The sequence below is a fragment of the Nerophis ophidion genome, linkage group LG14 (assembly GCF_033978795.1).
Source record: "Nerophis ophidion isolate RoL-2023_Sa linkage group LG14, RoL_Noph_v1.0, whole genome shotgun sequence".
Classification (NCBI taxonomy): Eukaryota; Metazoa; Chordata; class Actinopteri; order Syngnathiformes; family Syngnathidae; genus Nerophis; species Nerophis ophidion.
Window position 1 is genome coordinate 52,152,038 of NC_084624.1, and position 18,240 is coordinate 52,170,277.

Below are 18,240 nucleotides of genomic sequence, written 5' to 3' on the forward strand. Positions count from 1 at the left end.
CGTTGATCTGCCGCTTCTTTTCTTTCTCCTATGTCCCCCCCCTCCCTTGTGGAGGGGGTCCGGTCCGATGACCATGGATGAAGTACTGGCTGTCCAGAGTCGAGACCCAGGATGGACCGCTCGTCGGGACCCAGGATGGACCGCTCGCCTGTGTATCGGTTGGGGACATCTCTACGCTGCTGATCCGCCTCCGCTTGAGATGGTCTCCTGTGGACGGGACTCTCGCTGCTGTCTTGGATCCGCTTGAACTGAACTCTCGCGGCTGTGTTGGAGCCAATATGGATTGAACTTTCACAGTATCATGTTAGACCCGCTCGACATCCATTGCTTTCGGTCCCCTAGAGGGGGGGGGGGTTGCCCACATCTGAGGTCCTCTCCAAGGTTTCTCATAGTCAGCATTGTCACTGGCGTCCCACTGGATGTGAATTCTCCCTGCCCACTGGGTGTGAGTTTTCCTTGCCCTTTTGTGGGTTCTTCCGAGGATGTTGTAGTCGTAATGATTTGTGCAGTCCTTTGAGACATTTGTGATTTGGGGCTATATAAATAAACATTGATTGATTGATTGATTGATGAGAACATGGATCAAGACAGAATGTCAACCAGCAGGTTTCGGTGAGAAAATTGTGGTTAAAAATGTCAGCGTTGCCACTGACAGTTTGTTTGTGTTTTAGTTTCTCCTCTGTGTGTTTAGTATTTCCTGTCCTTAGTTTCTGTCTAGTGCTCTTACTTTGGTTCAGCTTCCTGTTTGTCTCCCTGTGTCCGGTTTTTACTCAGCTGAGCACACCTGATGTCAATCAGCCAGCTCCTACTTTACCTGCTTTGTTCCTCCAGTCAGTGCTGGATCATTGTATTGTATTGTCGTTGCCTCATGTCACTCTTGTGTCTTTGCTACCTGTCGTGTCTGCCATCATTTCAGCTATTACCTGTCGTGCTACATCTTGTCCTGGTCGTCGTAGCAGTAAGCTGTTTTTGTTAGCCATTAGCTATTTCCAGTTTTTCTGTTTGTTATCCTCTAGCTTCCATGCTAAAGTTCCTTTTTGTTTTTGTTCCTTTTTCCCAGTGCTAGCTCTCTTAGTTTGTTATTCCGCCCAGATGTGTGCTTTTTGTTTGTTTTTCTGTAATTTTAATTAAATCAGGTTTTGCAACATGTATTAATATGATGGAGTATCAACGTAACAATCATATTGTAACAACGAGGTCTCGGGGACTGAGTCAAGGGTCCGTCACCAAAGACTACATTTAGGAAAGTGATTGTTTCTTTTGTTGACAAACAAAATAGTTAGCCAGTAGTTGAGGTGTATTATGTATGTTTGCAGTCATTATATCCAAAACATAAACACATGAGATGACTGAGGAGGGAATCTCATAAATCCGAGGTTATATTTTTTCACGAAAGCCCCAAGAAAGAGAAGAAAAGAGGCAGCAGGATTCTGCTCCCTGGTCAGTCATGTATCTTCCAGACTTGGGCTGGTCTCTGCACTGAGCGATGAAAGCCTGCAGCTGGGACGTGGCCACCTTCTCCTGCTGGTGATGCTACAACACAACACAACAAATATGTCAGAGGAAGACGAGGAGGTGCGCATGAGGAGAATGGCGGCTGCTGACCTTGATGGTCTCGTAGGTGTCAGTGATGAGAGCGATGAAGAGGCTGAGCACCATGTAGATGAAGAGAGAGATGAAAGAGTACAGGTAGAGGCGGGAGAAGAGCCACACCATGTAGCCGTCCGTCCGCATCTTCCTGAAGGTGGCGTACATGTCGTCTCCGTTGATGAGCGAGAAAAGGCACTCTGTCACCTTGTCCAGCGTCCGGAACTGGAAGACACAATTGGACGGTTCGGATCTTTGCGGAAAGTTCTTATGACTACCATAGGGAAGGGTTACTTTGTCATGGTAGGGTCCGAGCACGATCCAGCCACAGAAACAGTAGCCCAGGTAGATCATGGCGGCACAACAGCAGAAGCGGATCACGTTAGGAAAAGTTGCCCTCAGAGTCAAAATTAGGATCTGGTAAAAAGATATTAAAAAGGTCAAATGTGATGTTGTTTTCTCCTTATATGCTGGTCTTACGTTATATTTCTTGAAGAAGCCGAGGTAACGCAACACGCCCACCCAGACCAGCATGGTGGCGGTGCCCAGGAGGATGCTGCACACGTCGTAACTCGTCAACAACTGCAGAATAATATCCATTATTCACATTGTTCAAGAACACACTGTCACGCGTTCGGCGCACTTGTTGCCACTTCGTGGATGCACACACTACCAGTCAGCAGGATTGCAGGTAAGAATACGTTTTAATATAATAAAACAAAAGAACACTGGTGCAAAAAAAGGGGAAAAACAAAGCGCGTGCCAATGCACGGAAAGCTAATGCTAAAAACGTAGCAGGAAACAGAAAACATTAAACGACGTGAAGCTAAGGCGGAACTTAGCACAAAATAATCGAGGACACAAGGATACAAAACGTGACGTGTTGCGAAAAGCAAGTAATGGACAGAGGACTCTGCAGCATCGCGTGGACATCGGGGGCGGCACCTCTGGATTGGCAGACCGGGGTGGTGGTCCCTCTCTTTAAGAAGGGGGACCGGAGGGTGTGTTCCAACTATCGTGGGATCACACTCCTCAGCCTTCCCGGTAAGGTTTATTCAGGTGTACTGGAGAGGAGGCTACGCCGGATAGTTGAACCTCGGATTCAGGAGGAACAGTGTGGTTTTCGTCCTGGTCGTGGAACTGTGGACCAGCTCTATACTCTGGGCAGGGTTCTTGAGGGTGCATGGGAGTTTGCCCAACCAGTCTACATGTGCTTTGTGGACTTGGAGAAGGCATTCGACCGTGTCCCTCGGGAAGTCCTGTGGGGAGTGCTCAGAGAGTATGGGGTACCGGACTGTCTTATTATGGCAGTCCGATCCCTGTATGATCAGTGTCAGAGCTTGGTCCGCATTGCTGGCAGTAAGTCGGACACGTTTCCAGTGAGGGTTGGACTCCGCCAAGGCTGTCCTTTGTCACCGATTCTGTTCATAACTTTTATGGACAGAATTTCTAGGCGCAGTCAAGGCATTGAGGGGTTCCGGTTTGGTGACCGCGGGATTAGGTCTCTGCTTTTTGCAGATGATGTGGTCCTGATGGCTTCATCTGACCGGGATCTTCAGCTCTCACTGGATCGGTTCGCAGCCGAGTGTGAAGCGACCGGAATGAGAATCAGCACCTCCAAGTCCGAGTCCATGGTTCTCGCCCGGAAAAGGGTGGAGTGCCATCTCCGGGTTGGGGAGGAGACCCTGCCCCAAGTGGAGGAGTTCAAGTACCTAGGAGTCTTGTTCACGAGTGAGGGAAGAGTGGATCGTGAGATCGACAGGCGGATCGGTGCGGCGTCTTCAGTAATGCGGACGTTGTACCGATCTGTTGTGGTGAAGAAGGAGCTGAGCCGGAAGGCAAAGCTCTCAATTTACCGGTCGATCTACGTTCCCATCCTCACCTATGGTCATGAGCTTTGGGTCATGACCGAAAGGATAAGATCACGGGTACAAGCGGCCCAAATGAGTTTCCAGGTCTCTCCCTTAGAGATAGGGTGAGAAGCTCTGCCATCCGGGAGGAACTCAAAGTAAAGCCGCTGCTCCTTCACATCGAGAGGAGCCAGATGAGGTGGTTCGGGCATCTGGTCAGGATGCCACCCGAACGCCTCCCGAGAGAGGTGTTTAGGGCACGTCCAACCGGTAGGAGGCCACGGGGAAGACCCAGGACACGTTGGGAAGACTATGTCTCCCGGCTGGCCTGGGAACGCCTCGGGATCCCCCGGGAAGAGCTAGACGAAGTGGCTGGGGAGAGGGAAGTCTGGGCTTCCCTGCTTAGGCTGCTGCCCCCGCGACCCGACCTCGGATAAGCGGAAGAAGATGGATGGATGGATGGACCGAGGACGAACTGAGGAATCAGGTGGGCTTAAATACACAAATAATAATCCAAAACAGGTGTGACAGGAGCCCGTGAGGAGGAGCACAAAACGTTGCCATGGTGACTAAACAAACGGGGAAGTGCTCAAACACAAGGAATCGGCAGAGTCCAGAACTAAACATGAACAAAGACATATAAGCGGCAAAACAATAAACGATCCGCATACCGGATCGTGACACACACCCGATGAAACAACAGCTCAGGGTTTTGGGGGGACTTAAAAATAATATTAGAAAAAACAACAAACCTTGGTTTGTATTCCGATCTTGAAGGCCGAACCTGCGATGGTGAGCGTGTCGCTGACGATGATGAGAATGTACCAGCCGTTCACAAACTCCATGCGCTCCGACATTCTCACCCTTTTGTTGTAGTAGGTGTGGAAGAAGGTGCTGAACTCCTACGTCACGGACAAATACCAATGTATTAATCTCTCTACTGAATATTCACTGCAGTTGGGTCCTTGAGCAAGGAACTTTCTCCACATTTCCCCCCATGGCCACCCACAAACTTGACCTACACCACACAAGAAAAAGGACTTGCATCATGTCACTATCATTTAAGCGTGTCGTTGCCAGGCAGTCGGCCTGGCGTCATTGTTCTTTTCATGCTAGTTCTTTCCACCTCATAGTTCATGCTGCTCGTTTCACGTCACAGTAAGTTTTTTTTTGGTTTCATGTCCATAGTCTGTCTAAGGGTTTGTTTTTGTTTCCATACGCTAAGTTTGTGTCTCTGCCTTGTGCGCAAAGACTTATTTGGAACATCCCACAGGTGAACAGGCTAATTGGGAGCAGGTGGGTGCCATGATTGGCTATAAAAGCAGCTTCCATGAAATGCTCACTCATTCACAAACAAGGACGGGGCGAGGGTCACCACTTTGTCAACAAACGCCTGAGGAAATTGTTTAAGAACAACATTTCTCAAGCAGCTATTGCAAGGAATGTAGGGATTTCACCAACTACGCTCAGTAATATCATCAAAAGGTTCAGAGAATCTGGAGAAATCACAGCACGTAAGCGGCAAAGCTGAAAACCAACATTGAATGCCCATGACGTTTGATCCCTCAGGCAATACCGCATTAAAAGGCCACATCAGTGTGTAAAGGATATCACCACATGGACTCAGGAACACTTCAGAAAACCACTGTCAGTAACTACAGTTGGTCGCTACTGTCAAGATGTGTGTGTGTGTGTGTGTGTGTGGGGGGGGGGGGGGTCGCAGCTTGCAGCGGGGTCATTCTCCCATGAAGGCAGACAGACTACTCGGAACATGGCGTGTATGGCAGGTGTAAATATGATTTAATATTTAACTCAGAAAAGTACAAATAAAAGGAGCGCACAAGGCAGAGACACAAACTTAGCGTATGGAAACAAAAACTAACTCTTAGACAGACTATGGACATTCTCACCCTTTTGTTGTAGTAGGTGTGGAAGAAGGTGCTGAACTCCTACGTCACGGACAAATACCAATGTATTAATCTCTCTACTGAATATTCACTGCAGTTGGGTCCTTGAGCAAGGAACTTTCTCCACATTTCCCCCCCATGGCCACCCACAAACTTGACCTACACCACACAAGAAAAAGGACTTGCATCATGTCACTATCATTTAAGCGTGTCGTTGCCAGGCAGTCGGCCTGGCGTCATTGTTCTTTTCATGCTAGTTCTTTCCACCTCATAGTTCATGCTGCTCGTTTCACGTCACAGTAAGTTTTTTTTTGGTTTCATGTCCATAGTCTGTCTAAGAGTTAGTTTTTGTTTCCATACGCTAAGTTTGTGTTCAAATCCAGGCTCGGGATCTTTCTGTGTGGAGTTTGCATGTTCTCCCCGTGAATGCGTGGGTTCCCTCCGGGTACTCCGGCTTCCTCCCACCTCCAAAGACATGCACCTGGGGATAGGTTGATTGGCAACACTAAATGGTCCCTAGTGTGTGAATGTTGTCTGTCTATCTGTGTTGGCCCTGTGATGAGGTGGCGACTTGTCCAGGGTGTACCCTGCCTTCCGCCCGATTGTAGCTGAGATAGGCGCTAGCACCCCCCGCGACCCCGAAAGGGAATAAGCGGTAGAAAATGGATGGATGGATGGATATTGGGTTTCACTATGTAAAGCGCTTTGAGTCACTAGAGAAAACGCGCTATATGAAAATATAATTCAATTCACTAATTCATGCGGAAAATATGGCTATGGTTTTGATTTAGTGGTCCTGCAATGAATTGGTGATTTGTCCAGGGTGTACGCTGCCTTCCGCCCGAGTGCAGCTGGGATAGGCTCCAAAAGGGACAAGCAGTAGAAGATGGATGGATGGAAAATATGTTTTTTCTCACAAACTGGAGCCGGATGCCATTGATGACAGAACGCAGGCAGAGAAGCAGCGAGGTCAAGCAGGCGAGGATGACGGCCGCGTCCAAGAAGAGCAGCCAGTAGTCCTTCTGCCCGCCTGCAAAGACAAAATGTAGACATTTATTTCACTTTCATTTCAAGCTCAACATCCACTTACACCAGGGGGGTCCAAACTTCTTCCACCGAGGGCCGCACACTGAAAAATCAAAGCAAGCGGGGGCCCTTTTCATATTTTTTATTTTAAAAATCAATACAATATATATATTTCGGCCTCCACTCAGTTATGATCCCGGGGACCCCAAAAGGCTTTGGTCAAAAGAAATATTAATGTGTCATTATTCAGTATTATTATTTTTATTATTGTGCAAGTTTTAAATCTTTAGATCAGGGGTCGGGAACCTTTTTGACTGAGAGAACCAAGAATCTAAATATTTTAAAATGTATTTCCGTAAGAGCCATATAATTTTTTTTTTTCAACACTGAACACAACTAAACGAGTGCATTTTTAAGTAAGACCAACATCACTAGAATATAATAGGTCTCGTATTCTTTGTAATAACGTTGATTTTCTGAAGCTAACTGTGGAGGGGGCGTGGCCTGCGGGCCTGCAGCGAAGCGGGGTGTGCCAGGACCGGCCTCGAAATCAGCGACAGGTGCGTACATAGCCCACCTTGGCCTTGTTATCTAATCACCAGTCGCTCTGTTATAAGCAGCAGCCGGGAGGAGAGACAGGGTTGGGGCTGGAGCCAGAGTGCGAGCGAGAACGAAAGAGAAAAAGACAATTGCTGGAAAGCAACTGAGAGACTTATTGAAAAATAAAAAAATATCGTAATCCTGAAACAGGCTTTCATGTCGGTGCTTGGTGGTCTGAAGAACCCCCAGGAGGGCAAGCCCTAAAAAAAAACAATAATAAATAAATCATGCAATTTCTTGAACAAGTGCGGTAGAAAAGGATGGATGGATTCAAATGCATGAGCATGTTTAATATTTTGAACGTTATTTTTAACACTTTGATTACAAGTGGAATTAGTCATTACTTATTTTGTTAGGCAGTGTTAGCTCAGATTTATCCGAGAGCCAGATGCAGTCATCAAAAGAGCCACAGGTTCCCTACCCCTGCTCTAGATCAACATTAGAACAAAAAAATGGAAAAAACACAAAATATGCAATATCTTCACCCAATAACTTTTTAGGTGGAATATTTGAGATTAGATAATAATTGGAGCCTTAAAGGCCTACTGAAATGAGATGTTCTTATTTAAACGGGGATAGCAGGTCCATTCTATGTGTCATACTTGATCATTTCGCGATATTGCCATATTTTTGCTGAAAGGATTTAGTAGAGAACATCCACGATAAAGTTCGTAACTTTTGGTCGCTAATAGAAAAGCCCTGCCTGTACCGGAAGTCGCAGACGATGACATCACACGTTGGATGGCTCCTCACATATTCACATTGTTTTTAATGGGAGCCTCCAACAAAAAGTGCTATTCGGACCGAGAAAACAACAATTTCCCCATTAATTTGAGCGAGGATGAAAGATTTGTGTTTGAGAATATTGATAGCGACGGACTAGAAAAAAAAATAAAAACGCGATAGCAATCGCGTTGCATTGAAACGGATTCATATGTTTTTAGACACATTTACTAGGATAATTCTGGGAAATCCCTTATCTTTCTATTGTGTTGCTAGTGTTTTAGTGAGTTTACAGTACCTGATAGTCGGAAGTGTGTCTCCACGGCCGGGTGTTGACACGCAGCTGATATCCGGTAAGTACCGACTTTTTAACCACAATTTTTTCACCGAAACCTGCTGGTTGACAAGTGGTCGGGATCCATGTCCGCTGTGATCCATAGTAAAGTTTCACCTCCAGGAATATTAAACAAGGAATCACCGTGTGTTTGTGTGGCTAAAGGCTAGAGCTTCCCAACTCCATCTTTCTACTGTGACTTCTCCAATATTAATTGAACAAATTGCAAAAGATTCAGCAACACAGATGTCCAAAATACTGTGTAATTATGCCGTTAAAGCAGACGACTTTTAGCTGTGTGTGTGTGCAGCGCTCATACTTCCTAAAAACCTGTGACGTCTTGCGTACACGTCATCATTACACGACGTTTTCAAGACGGAACTCTCGGGAAATTTAAAATTGCAATTTAGTAAACTAAAAAAGGCCGTATTGGCATGTGTTGCAATGTTAATATTTCATCATTGATATATAAACTATCAGAGGGGGTACTAGTGGGTTTAAGTAGGCCTTTAATTTTGGATTTTGATTCATTATTATTTTTTGAGCAATGACACTTAAAAACAAATCACACTATAATAATACAATAATTGGGGATCCAAAAGTGTAAAAAAAATAAATTTTACTTTTTTTTTTACTGTTTAATTTTAGCACAATAATCTCGAGATCAACTTCAGATATATATGTCAATTTTAAGTTTTATTGTTGTTTATGTTTTGTTTGTCTGTTTGTTTTAGGCCCTTCTTTAAAAAAAAAAAAACTGCAAATTTTTTTATATGACAAAACACAAAATATGCAACATTTTCCCCCAAAAATATCTCAAAGTGGAATATTTAATGTAACGTCATCGAAGCCTTGAATAGGTCAATAATTCAAAATGACCTTTTTTTTTTAATTCATTATTATTTTTTAAAGAAAGAAACATCCATCCATTTTCTACCGCTTATTCCCTTTCGGGGTCGCGGGGGGCGCTGGCGCCTATCTCAGCTACAATCGGGCGGAAGGCGGGGTACACCCTGGGCAAGTCGCCACCTCATCGCAGGGCCAACACAGACAGACAGACAACATTCACACACTAGGGCCAATTTAGTGTTGCCAATCAACCTATCCCCAGGTGCATGTCTTTGGAGGTGGGAGGGGCCTATCCCCAGGTGCATGTCTTTGGAGGTGGGAGGGGCCTATCCCCAGGTGCATGTCTTTGGAGGTGGGAGTGGCCTATCCCCAGGTGCATGTCTTTGGAGGTGGGAGGGGCCTATCCCCAGGTGCATGTCTTTGGAGGTGGGAGGGGCCTATCCCCAGGTGCATGTCTTTGGAGGTGGGAGGGGCCTATCCCCAGGTGCATGTCTTTGGAGGTGGGAGGGGCCTATCCCCAGGTGCATGTCTTTGGAGGTGGGAGGGGCCTATCCCCAGGTGCATGTCTTTGGAAGTGGGAGGAAGCCGGAGTACCCGGAGGGAACCCACGCATTCACGGGGAGAACATGCAAACTCCACACAGAAAGATCCCGAGCCTGGATTTGAACCCAGGACTGCAGGACCTTCGTATTGTGAGGCAGACGCACTAACCCCTCTGCCACCGTGAAGAAACAGCTCTGTGTTATTAAAATATTGCAACATTTCCTTGTTACATTTCACCTGTTTGCGCTTTTATACCAATCAGCTGTATAGCTCGCTTGGTAGAGTGGCCGTGCCAGCAACTTGAGGGTTCCAGGTTCGATTCCCGCTTCTGCCATCCTAGTCACTGCCGTTGTGTCCTTGGGCAAGACACTTCACCCACCTGCTCCCAGTGCCACCCACACTGGTTTAAATGTAACTTAGATATTGGGTTTCGCTATGTAAAGCGCTTTGAGTCACTAGAGAAAAGCGCTATATAAATATAATTCACTCACTCACCACTTTTTATGTTTTTAATTTCTTTAAATGTATTTTTAAAATGTGCCGTGGGGACGTTAAAGAATGACCTGCGGGCCGCACTTTGGACACCCCCTGACTTACACATTTCACTTCATTTCAAGCCGAGCATCCACTTACACGCTCCCTCCACAATCCAGTCTCTGCACTGGTTGATGGCGACGTCATTCTTAACGACCACCTTGATGTTGCCACTGTGAGCGCGGTTATTGAAGGTGATCTGCGCACAAAGAAATGACATTTAAAGGCGTCTGTGATGTTGATTGATTATCGCTCTCTGATTAGGGATGGGTGGAGCCAAACAGGAAGTGAAGTGAAATAAGAGCGCTGGACCAGGAAGTAACAGTCACCTCCAGAACATAAGAGCAAAAATAGAAAATAGGGCGGGGCCTGCCGTGACATGTCCTGACACTATTGCATCATTGGCGTTCAGAAGAGCGGTGAGTTATGAAGACATCCGTTGCAGTAGGTGGTGCTGATGATCGACAGGTGTGGTGACTAACCACCACATGGAAGACGAAACAGTCTGGAAGCTGCTGGTGTCTGACAGTCTGCAGGTTGATGCTTTTCAGAGTAAAATAAACATCGACTGACAGCAGCCTGGACACAAAGAAGACAAAGTGTGACAGTCAGGGGCGGAGCACCAACATCTTGGACTACTCAAGGGCCTCCCACCCCGCCCTACAATCAACCTCACCCTCCCCCACACTTTTACATTGCAATATTTTTGTTTCAATAAATAAATGGTTTAAACATTCTGTATATTCATCATTATAGAAAAGTTATTTGTGCCTTTTATATATTTACAGAGTGGTGTTCAAAAGTGTACGTTAGAGATGTGTGGTTTGCGATCTCATCCGCGGAGTCCGTGGATAAACCGCGGGTCGGGCGGGTGACATGACGAAAAAATAGATTTTAATTGGATTCGGGCGGGTGGCGGTTGAACCATCCGGAAATATTTGATATACATGGTTCTGGGATCGGTATCCTTTGACATTCAAAGAGCCATTTAAGACCCGTGTCATAAAGCGAAGAAGTCAATAGGAGACGCTAATAATCAATCAATCAATCAATCAATGTTTACTTATATAGCCCTAAATCACTAGTGTCTCAAAGGGCTGCACAAACCACCACGACATCCTCGGTAGGCCCACATAAGGGCAAGGAAAACTCACACCCAGTGGGACATCGGTGACAATGATGACTATGAGAACCTTGGAGAGGAGGAAAGCAATGGATGTCGAGCGGGTCTAACATGATACTGTGAAAGTTCAATCCACAATGGATCCAACACAGTCGCGAGAGTCCAGTCCAAAGCGGATCCAACACAGCAGCGAGAGTCCCGTTCACAGCGGAGCCAGCAGGAAACCATCCCAAGCGGAGGCGGATCAGCAGCGCAGAGATGTCCCCAGCCGATACACAGGCAAGCAGTACATGGCCACCGGATCGGACCGGACCCCCTCCACAAGGGAGAGTGGGACAGATCAACGGCAGATCAACTGGTCTAAAAAGGGAGTCTATTTAAAGGCTAGAGTATACAAATGAGTTTTAAGGTGAGACTTAAATGCTTCTACTGAGGTGGCATCTTGAACTGTTACCGGGAGGGCATTCCAGAGTACTGGAGCCCGAACGGAAAACGCTCTATAGCCCGCAGACTTTTTTTGGGCTCTAGGAATCACTAACAAGCCGGAGTCCTTTGAAGGCAGATTTCTTGCCGGGACATATGGTACAATACAATCGGCAAGATAGGATGGAGCTAGACCGTGTAGTATTTTATACGTAAGTAGTAAAACCTTAAAGTCACATCTTAAGTGCACAGGAAGCCAGTGCAGGTGAGCCAGTATAGGTATATATGTATGTATATATGTATATAAAGGTATATACAGTACAGGCGTAATGTGATCAAACTTTCTTGTTCTTGTCAAAAGTCTAGCAGCCGCATTTTGTACCAACTGTAATCTTTTAATGCTAGACATGGGGAGACCCGAAAATAATACGTTACAGTAGTCGAGGCGAGACGTAACAAACGCATGGATAATGATCTCAGCGTCTTTAGTGGACAAAATGGAGCGAATTTTAGCGATATTACGGAGATGAAAGAAGGCCGTTTTAGTAACACTTTTAATGTGTGCCTCAAAGGAGAGAGTTGGGTGGAAGATAATACCCAGATTCTTTACCGTGTCGCCTTGTTTAATTGTTTGGTTGTCAAATGTTAGAGTTGTATTATTAAATAGAGTTCGGTGTCTAGCAGGACCGATAATCAGCATTTCCGTTTTTTTGGCGTTGAGTTGCAAAAAGTTAGCGGACATCCATTGTTTAATTTCATTAAGACACGCATTCCCTAGAATGACAACCGGCAGTGACCCAGATAATAAGTATTAGGGCGTGCTATGTAATAATTGACTTTGTCGCCCTCTACAACATGTACGATCTGCTTGTCAGTCCAGCAACATGTTGTGTGTGGCTTCCGTAGCAACACGCACACGACTGCAAGGCATACTGGGTGACACAGAGTACACTGATGGTTGTGATATAAACAATTTTAACACTCTTAGTAATATGCGCCACACCAAACAAGATTGACAAACACATTTCAGGAGGACATCCTCCCAGTAACACAACATAAAACGCAACACAACAAATACCCAGAATCCTTTGTATCCATGACAATTCCTGACTATTTTATACACCCCGCTAGCAGCAAACCCCGCCTCCCCCCACCCCCGTGCGTCGGTAAGGTGGGGGGAAGTGTCACGGATACAAAGGATATTCAGGAAGTGTCACGGATACAAAGGATTCTGGGTATTTGTCGTGTTACTGTGAGGATGTTCTACCGAAATGTGTTTGTCAATCTTGTTTGGTGTGGCTTCACAGCGTGGCACATATTAGTAAGTGTTAAAGTTGTTTATATCACAACCATCAGTGTACTCTGTGTCACCCAGTATGCCTTTAAGTTTTGTACGTGTGATTGCGGAAGCTGCACACATGTTGCCAGACTAACAATCGGTGTGTACATGTTGTTGAAGGTGTCAAAGGCAATGGTTTCACAGCACGCCCTTATTCTTGTCATCAGGATGAACGCCAATTGGATATTCGCGAGAACTTTAGCTGCATTGCAATTGTCTTCGTTAATCTGTGAAACGGGTTTAGACAGCTCTGTGAGTGGTAAAGGTGGCCGACCTCTGATGTATTTCAGTGGGCGGGTGGCGGGCGGATGCGTTTCTGATAAAATGTTGGTTCGGGCGGACGGCGGGTGGATGACGACTTTGGTGACGCGGTTGCGGATGATATAATTGCCTATCCGCGCATCTCAAGTGTACGTACACTTGTAAAGAACATCATGTCTGTAGAGCTTTTTCATTTCGGGCTCCAGTACTCTGGAATGCCCTCCCGGTAACAGTTCGAGATGCTACCTCAGTAGAAGCATTTAAGTCTCACCTTAAAACTCATTTGTATACTCTAGCCTTTAAATAGACTCCCTTTTTAGACCAGTTGATCTGCCGTTTCTTTTCTTTTTCTTCTATGTCCCACTCTCCTTTGTGGAGGGAGTCCGGTCCGATCCGGTGGCCATGTACTGCTCGCCTGTGTATCGGCTGGGGACATCTCTGCGCTGCTGATCAGCCTCCGCTTGGGATGGTTTCCTGCTGGCTCCGCTGTGAACGGGACTCTCGCTGCTGTGTTGGATCCGCTTTGGACTGGACTCTCGCGACTGTGTTGGATCCATTGTGGATTGAACTTTCACAGTATCATGTTAGACCCGCTCGACATCCATTGCTTTCCTCCTCTCCAAGGTTCTCATAGTCATCATTGTCACCGACGTCCCACTGGGTGTGAGTTTTCCTTGCCCTTATGTGGGCCTACCGAGGATGTCGTAGTGGTTTGTGCAGCCCTTTGAGACACTAGTGATTTAGGGCTATATAAGTAAACATTGATTGATTGATTGATTGATGTCACGGCTGTCTTATTTGTTTCTGATGTAGTGATTGGAGCACAAACTTGTTGCTCACAAAAAACATTCATGAAGTTTGCTTCTTTTATGAATTTATTATGGCTCTACTGGAAATGTGAGGGTCAAAAGTATACGTACAGCAATGTTAATATTTGCTTACATGTCCCTTGGCAAGTTTCACTACAATAAGGCGCTTTTGGTAGCCATCCACAAGCTTCTGCTTACATTTTTCACCACAAAATAGCTGCAGTTCAGCTAAATGTGTGGCATGGACTTGTTTCTTCAGCATTGTCCACACCTTTAAGTCAGGACTTTGGGAGGACCAGTCTAAAACATTCATTCTAGCCTGATTCAGCCATTCACTTTTGACGTCATTGTCCAGTTGGAACACCCAACTGTTCCCAAGACCCAACATCCGGGCTGATGATTTTAGCTTGTCCTGAACAATTTGGAGCTAATCCTACTTTTTCATTGTCCCATTTAAAGCAGCAGTTCCATTGGCAGCAAAACAGGCCCAGAGCATAATACTACCACCACCATGCTTGACGGTAAGCTTGGTGTTCCTGGTATTAAAGGCCTCACCTTTTGTCCTCCAAACATATTGCTGGGTATTGTGGCCAAACAGCAACATTTTTGTTTCATCTGACTACAGAACTTTCCTCTAGAAGGTCTTATCTTTGTCCATGTGATGACACAGACAGACAGACAGATACATTGATAGATAGATAGATAGATGGATGGATGGATGGATGGATTGGTAGGTAGGTAGGTAGCCAAATTCTTCAACTCAATGTGACCCCCAGCTCAAAAAGTTTGGGGACCCCCTGCTGTATTTGTATTGGTTCTGCACAAGTGTTCCACTTTTATTTATAAATTTGCCAATTCTGTTGTTGAATAATGTTCGAATGATTTTAGAAAGGGCTTCACGGTGGCACAGGGGTTAGTGCGTCTGCCTCACAATACGAAAGTCCTGAGTAGTCCTGGGTTCAATCCCAGGCTTGGGATCTTGGTGGGATAGGCCCCTCCCACCTCCAAAGACATGCACCTGGGGATAGGCCCCTCCCACCTCCAAAGACATGCACCTAGGGATAGGCACCTCCCACCTCCAAAGACATGCAGCTGGGGATTGGCCCCTCCCACCTCCAAAGACATGCACCTGGGGATAGGCCCCTCCCACCTCCAAAGACATGCACCTAGGGATAGGCCCCTCCCACCTCCAAAGACATGCAGCTGGGGATAGGCCCCTCCCACCTCCAAAGACATGCAGCTGGGGATAGGCCCCTCCCACCTCCAAAGACATGCACCTGGGGATTGGCCCCTCCCACCTCCAAAGACATGCACCTGGGGATAGGCCCCTCCCACTTCCAAAGACATGCACCTGGGGATAGGCCCCTCCCACCTCCAAAGACATGCACCTGGGGATAGGCCCCTCCCACCTCCAAAGACATGCACCTAGGGATAGGCCCCTCCCACCTCCAAAGACATGCACCTGGGGATAGGCCCCTCCCACCTCCAAAGACATGCACCTAGGGATAGGCCCCTCCCACCTCCAAAGACATGCAGCTGGGGATAGGCCCCTCCCACCTCCAAAGACATGCACCTGGGGATAGGTTGATTGGCAACACTAAATGGTCCCTAGTGTGTGAATGTTGTCTATCTGTGTTAGTCCCGTGATAATGTGGTGACTTGTCCAGGGTGTACGCCGCCTTCCACCTGAGTGCAGCTGACATAGGACTGGCAGCAGTGGCTGGTCAGGAGTTAAGAGCCTGGCTGGGCATAGGACTGGCGGCGGTGGTTGAGCAGGAGGCGGCGGCCTCATTGGACGAAGGACAGGAAGTGGCGGTCTTGGTGGACGTAGCTCTGTCTCCCCCAGTCACACAGCTACCAGCACTAGCCCCCCCCCCCCCATCAGGAAACAGATACCAGACGCTGTCACCCACCCAGGGTCTGTTCTTGCCGTTATAGCTGGGAAGTCAATCTGGGAGGGGCTTGAGTCATGGACAGCGAGGAGTGGCTAGCTGTTTTAGTCCTTCAATCAATCAATCAATCAATGTTTACTTATATAGCCCTAAATCACTAGTGTCTCAAAGGGCTGCACAAACCACCACGACATCCTCGGTAGGCCCACATAAGGGCAAGGAAAACTCACACCCAGTGGGACATTGGTGACAATGATGACTATGAGAACCTTGGAGAGGAGGAAAGCAATGGATGTCGAGCGGGTCTAACATGATACTGGGAAAGTTCAATCCATAATGGATCCAGCACAGTCGCGAGAGTCCAGTCCAAAGCGGATCCAACACAGCAGCGAGAGTCCCGTTCACAGCGGAGCCAGCAGGAAAACATCCCAAGCGGAGGCGGATCAGCAGCGCAGAGATGTCCCCAGCCGATACACAGGCAAGCAGTACATGGCCACCGGATCGGACCGGACCCCCTCCACAAGGGAGAGTGGGACATAGGAGAAAAAGAAAAGAAACGGCAGATCAACTGATCTAAAAAGGGAGTATATTTAAAGGCTGGGGTATACAAACAAGTTTTAAGGTGAAACTTGATTTTCCAATATTATCCTAGTAAATGTGTCTAATAACATCTGAATCGCTCCCACTGCCCTGTCTTTTTTTTCCCTAGTCCTTCACTCTCACTCTCCTCATCCACGAATATTTCATCCTCGCTCAAATTAATGAGGAAATCGTCGCTTTCTCGGTCCGAATAGCTCTAGCTGCTGGTGGCCATGATTGTAAACAATGTTCAGATGTGAGGAGCTCCACAACCCGTGACGTCACGCGCACATCGTCTGCTACTTCCGGTACAGGCAAGGCTTTTTTAGTAGCGACCAAAAGTTGCGAACTTAATCATGGATGTTTTCTACTAAATCCTTCCAGCAAAAGTATGGCAATATCGCGAAATGATCAAGTATGACACATAGAATGGACCTGCTATCCCCGTTTAAATAAGAACATCTCATTTCAGTAGGCCTTTAATGTTTATGTTGTCAACATCGAGATAGCTCCGTTAGCATAGTTAGCTTAGCGGGCGTCACCTTCTCGGCGTAGAAGCGGACTTCATCAGCCCTGGCGGTCGTGGTTTCTATCCTCTCATGCCGGACTAAACCAGTCAGGATGTTCCGCAGCAGGTCCATGCGGGACTTGGGTCCCATGCCCATTTTTCTGCCCACCCGGCCGTGGGAGATCAACACTTGCAACGTCAGCCGCATCTTGGCGTGCTTTTGGATCCAGGCCGCAAACTCAAGCGCTTCCGAAGAACCAAAATAAAAGACGTTTTTTCAAGAAAAATACACAATTATTTGAAACTAGTAGGAAACAAAAACCGCCAAGCAGACTAGATAGGTGACATTGACGTCACGCCAACAAATCCTTGAAGACATTGTCCAAATTGTCCACTCGTGGGATTGGGCTCCTCGCCCTGGGCCCTCACACCTCCGTCCGCTTGCCTTCAGGTGCGCTGGAGAAGCCGATGACGAGAGTTGGGCCGGCTCCGTCACACCTGGACTGCACTGGCTCGCCGCACAGGACATGACAAGTTTTGCCAAGATGTTGTCGAGGTTTCCGTAGTTGACCGGTGTCGGAGAGGGAGGGCTGGGCGTTGTGACGACGCCAACTTCCGCCTTTGTGGGCGAGGCGCAGGCTCTGCACCACAAGTCTCCAGGGACCAGACCGCCATCTGGCAGCCACACCATTGTCTCTACGACCTCACCGCTGAGCCTCTGTCTCCATTTCAGCTCAAAACAATCGCTCATATTCCTCGTCCATCCAGGTATTGGTCTGTGAAATTCCATGGTCGGGATATTCTGTCATAAAGTTAAAGTTAAAGTAGCAATGATTGTCACACACACTCTAGGTGTGGTGAAATTATTCTCTGCATTTGACCCATCACCCTTGATCACCCCCTGGGAGGTGAGGGGAGCAGTGGGCAGCAGCAGTGCCGCGCCCGGGAGTCATTTTTGGTGATTTAACCCCCAATTCCAAGCCTCGATGCTGAGTGCCAAGCAGGAAAGAAATTAGTCCCATTTTTATAGTCTTTGGTATGACTCGGCCGGGCTTTGAACTCACAACCTACCGATCTCAGGGCGGACACTCTAACCCAGGAGTAGGGAACCTGCGGCTCTAGAGCCATATGTGGCTCTTTTGAAGACTGCATCTGGCTCTCAGATAAATCTTAACTGACATTGCTTAACACGATAAGTAATTAATGATTCCGCTGGTAATCACAGGGTTAAAAATAACGTTCAAAATTAAAAACATTCTCATGCATTTTATTCCATCAATCCATGGGAAGAAGTATTTTATTTATTGTTGGTATAGACTCAGAATAAATGTTATTAAAAAGAATAAGACTTAT

At 46.9% G+C, this 18,240-nt stretch overlaps 1 protein-coding gene across 2 annotated transcripts in view; it reads right to left on the bottom strand.

The window, feature by feature from the left end:
- Positions 1 to 1,132: 1,132 nt before the first annotated feature.
- LOC133568836 (mucolipin-3-like) overlaps positions 1,133 to 18,240 on the bottom strand; it is a 34,631-nt gene continuing 17,523 nt past the window's right edge. The window contains exons 5-12 of one of the 2 annotated variants that reach the window (XM_061921007.1): positions 10,436 to 10,532; positions 10,053 to 10,152; positions 6,262 to 6,374; positions 4,190 to 4,339; positions 2,068 to 2,169; positions 1,882 to 2,004; positions 1,606 to 1,812; positions 1,291 to 1,533 (exon numbers count right to left, since the gene is read on the bottom strand). In XM_061921007.1, the coding sequence (XP_061776991.1) occupies positions 1,378 to 1,533; positions 1,606 to 1,812; positions 1,882 to 2,004; positions 2,068 to 2,169; positions 4,190 to 4,339; positions 6,262 to 6,374; positions 10,053 to 10,152; positions 10,436 to 10,532 (1,048 nt within the window). In that variant the 3' untranslated portion in view covers positions 1,291 to 1,377. Of the gene's footprint in view, positions 1,534 to 1,605; positions 1,813 to 1,881; positions 2,170 to 4,189; positions 4,340 to 6,261; positions 6,375 to 10,052; positions 10,153 to 10,435; positions 10,533 to 18,240 lie in introns of both variants that reach the window. The other variant, XM_061921006.1, reaches the window with a different exon arrangement.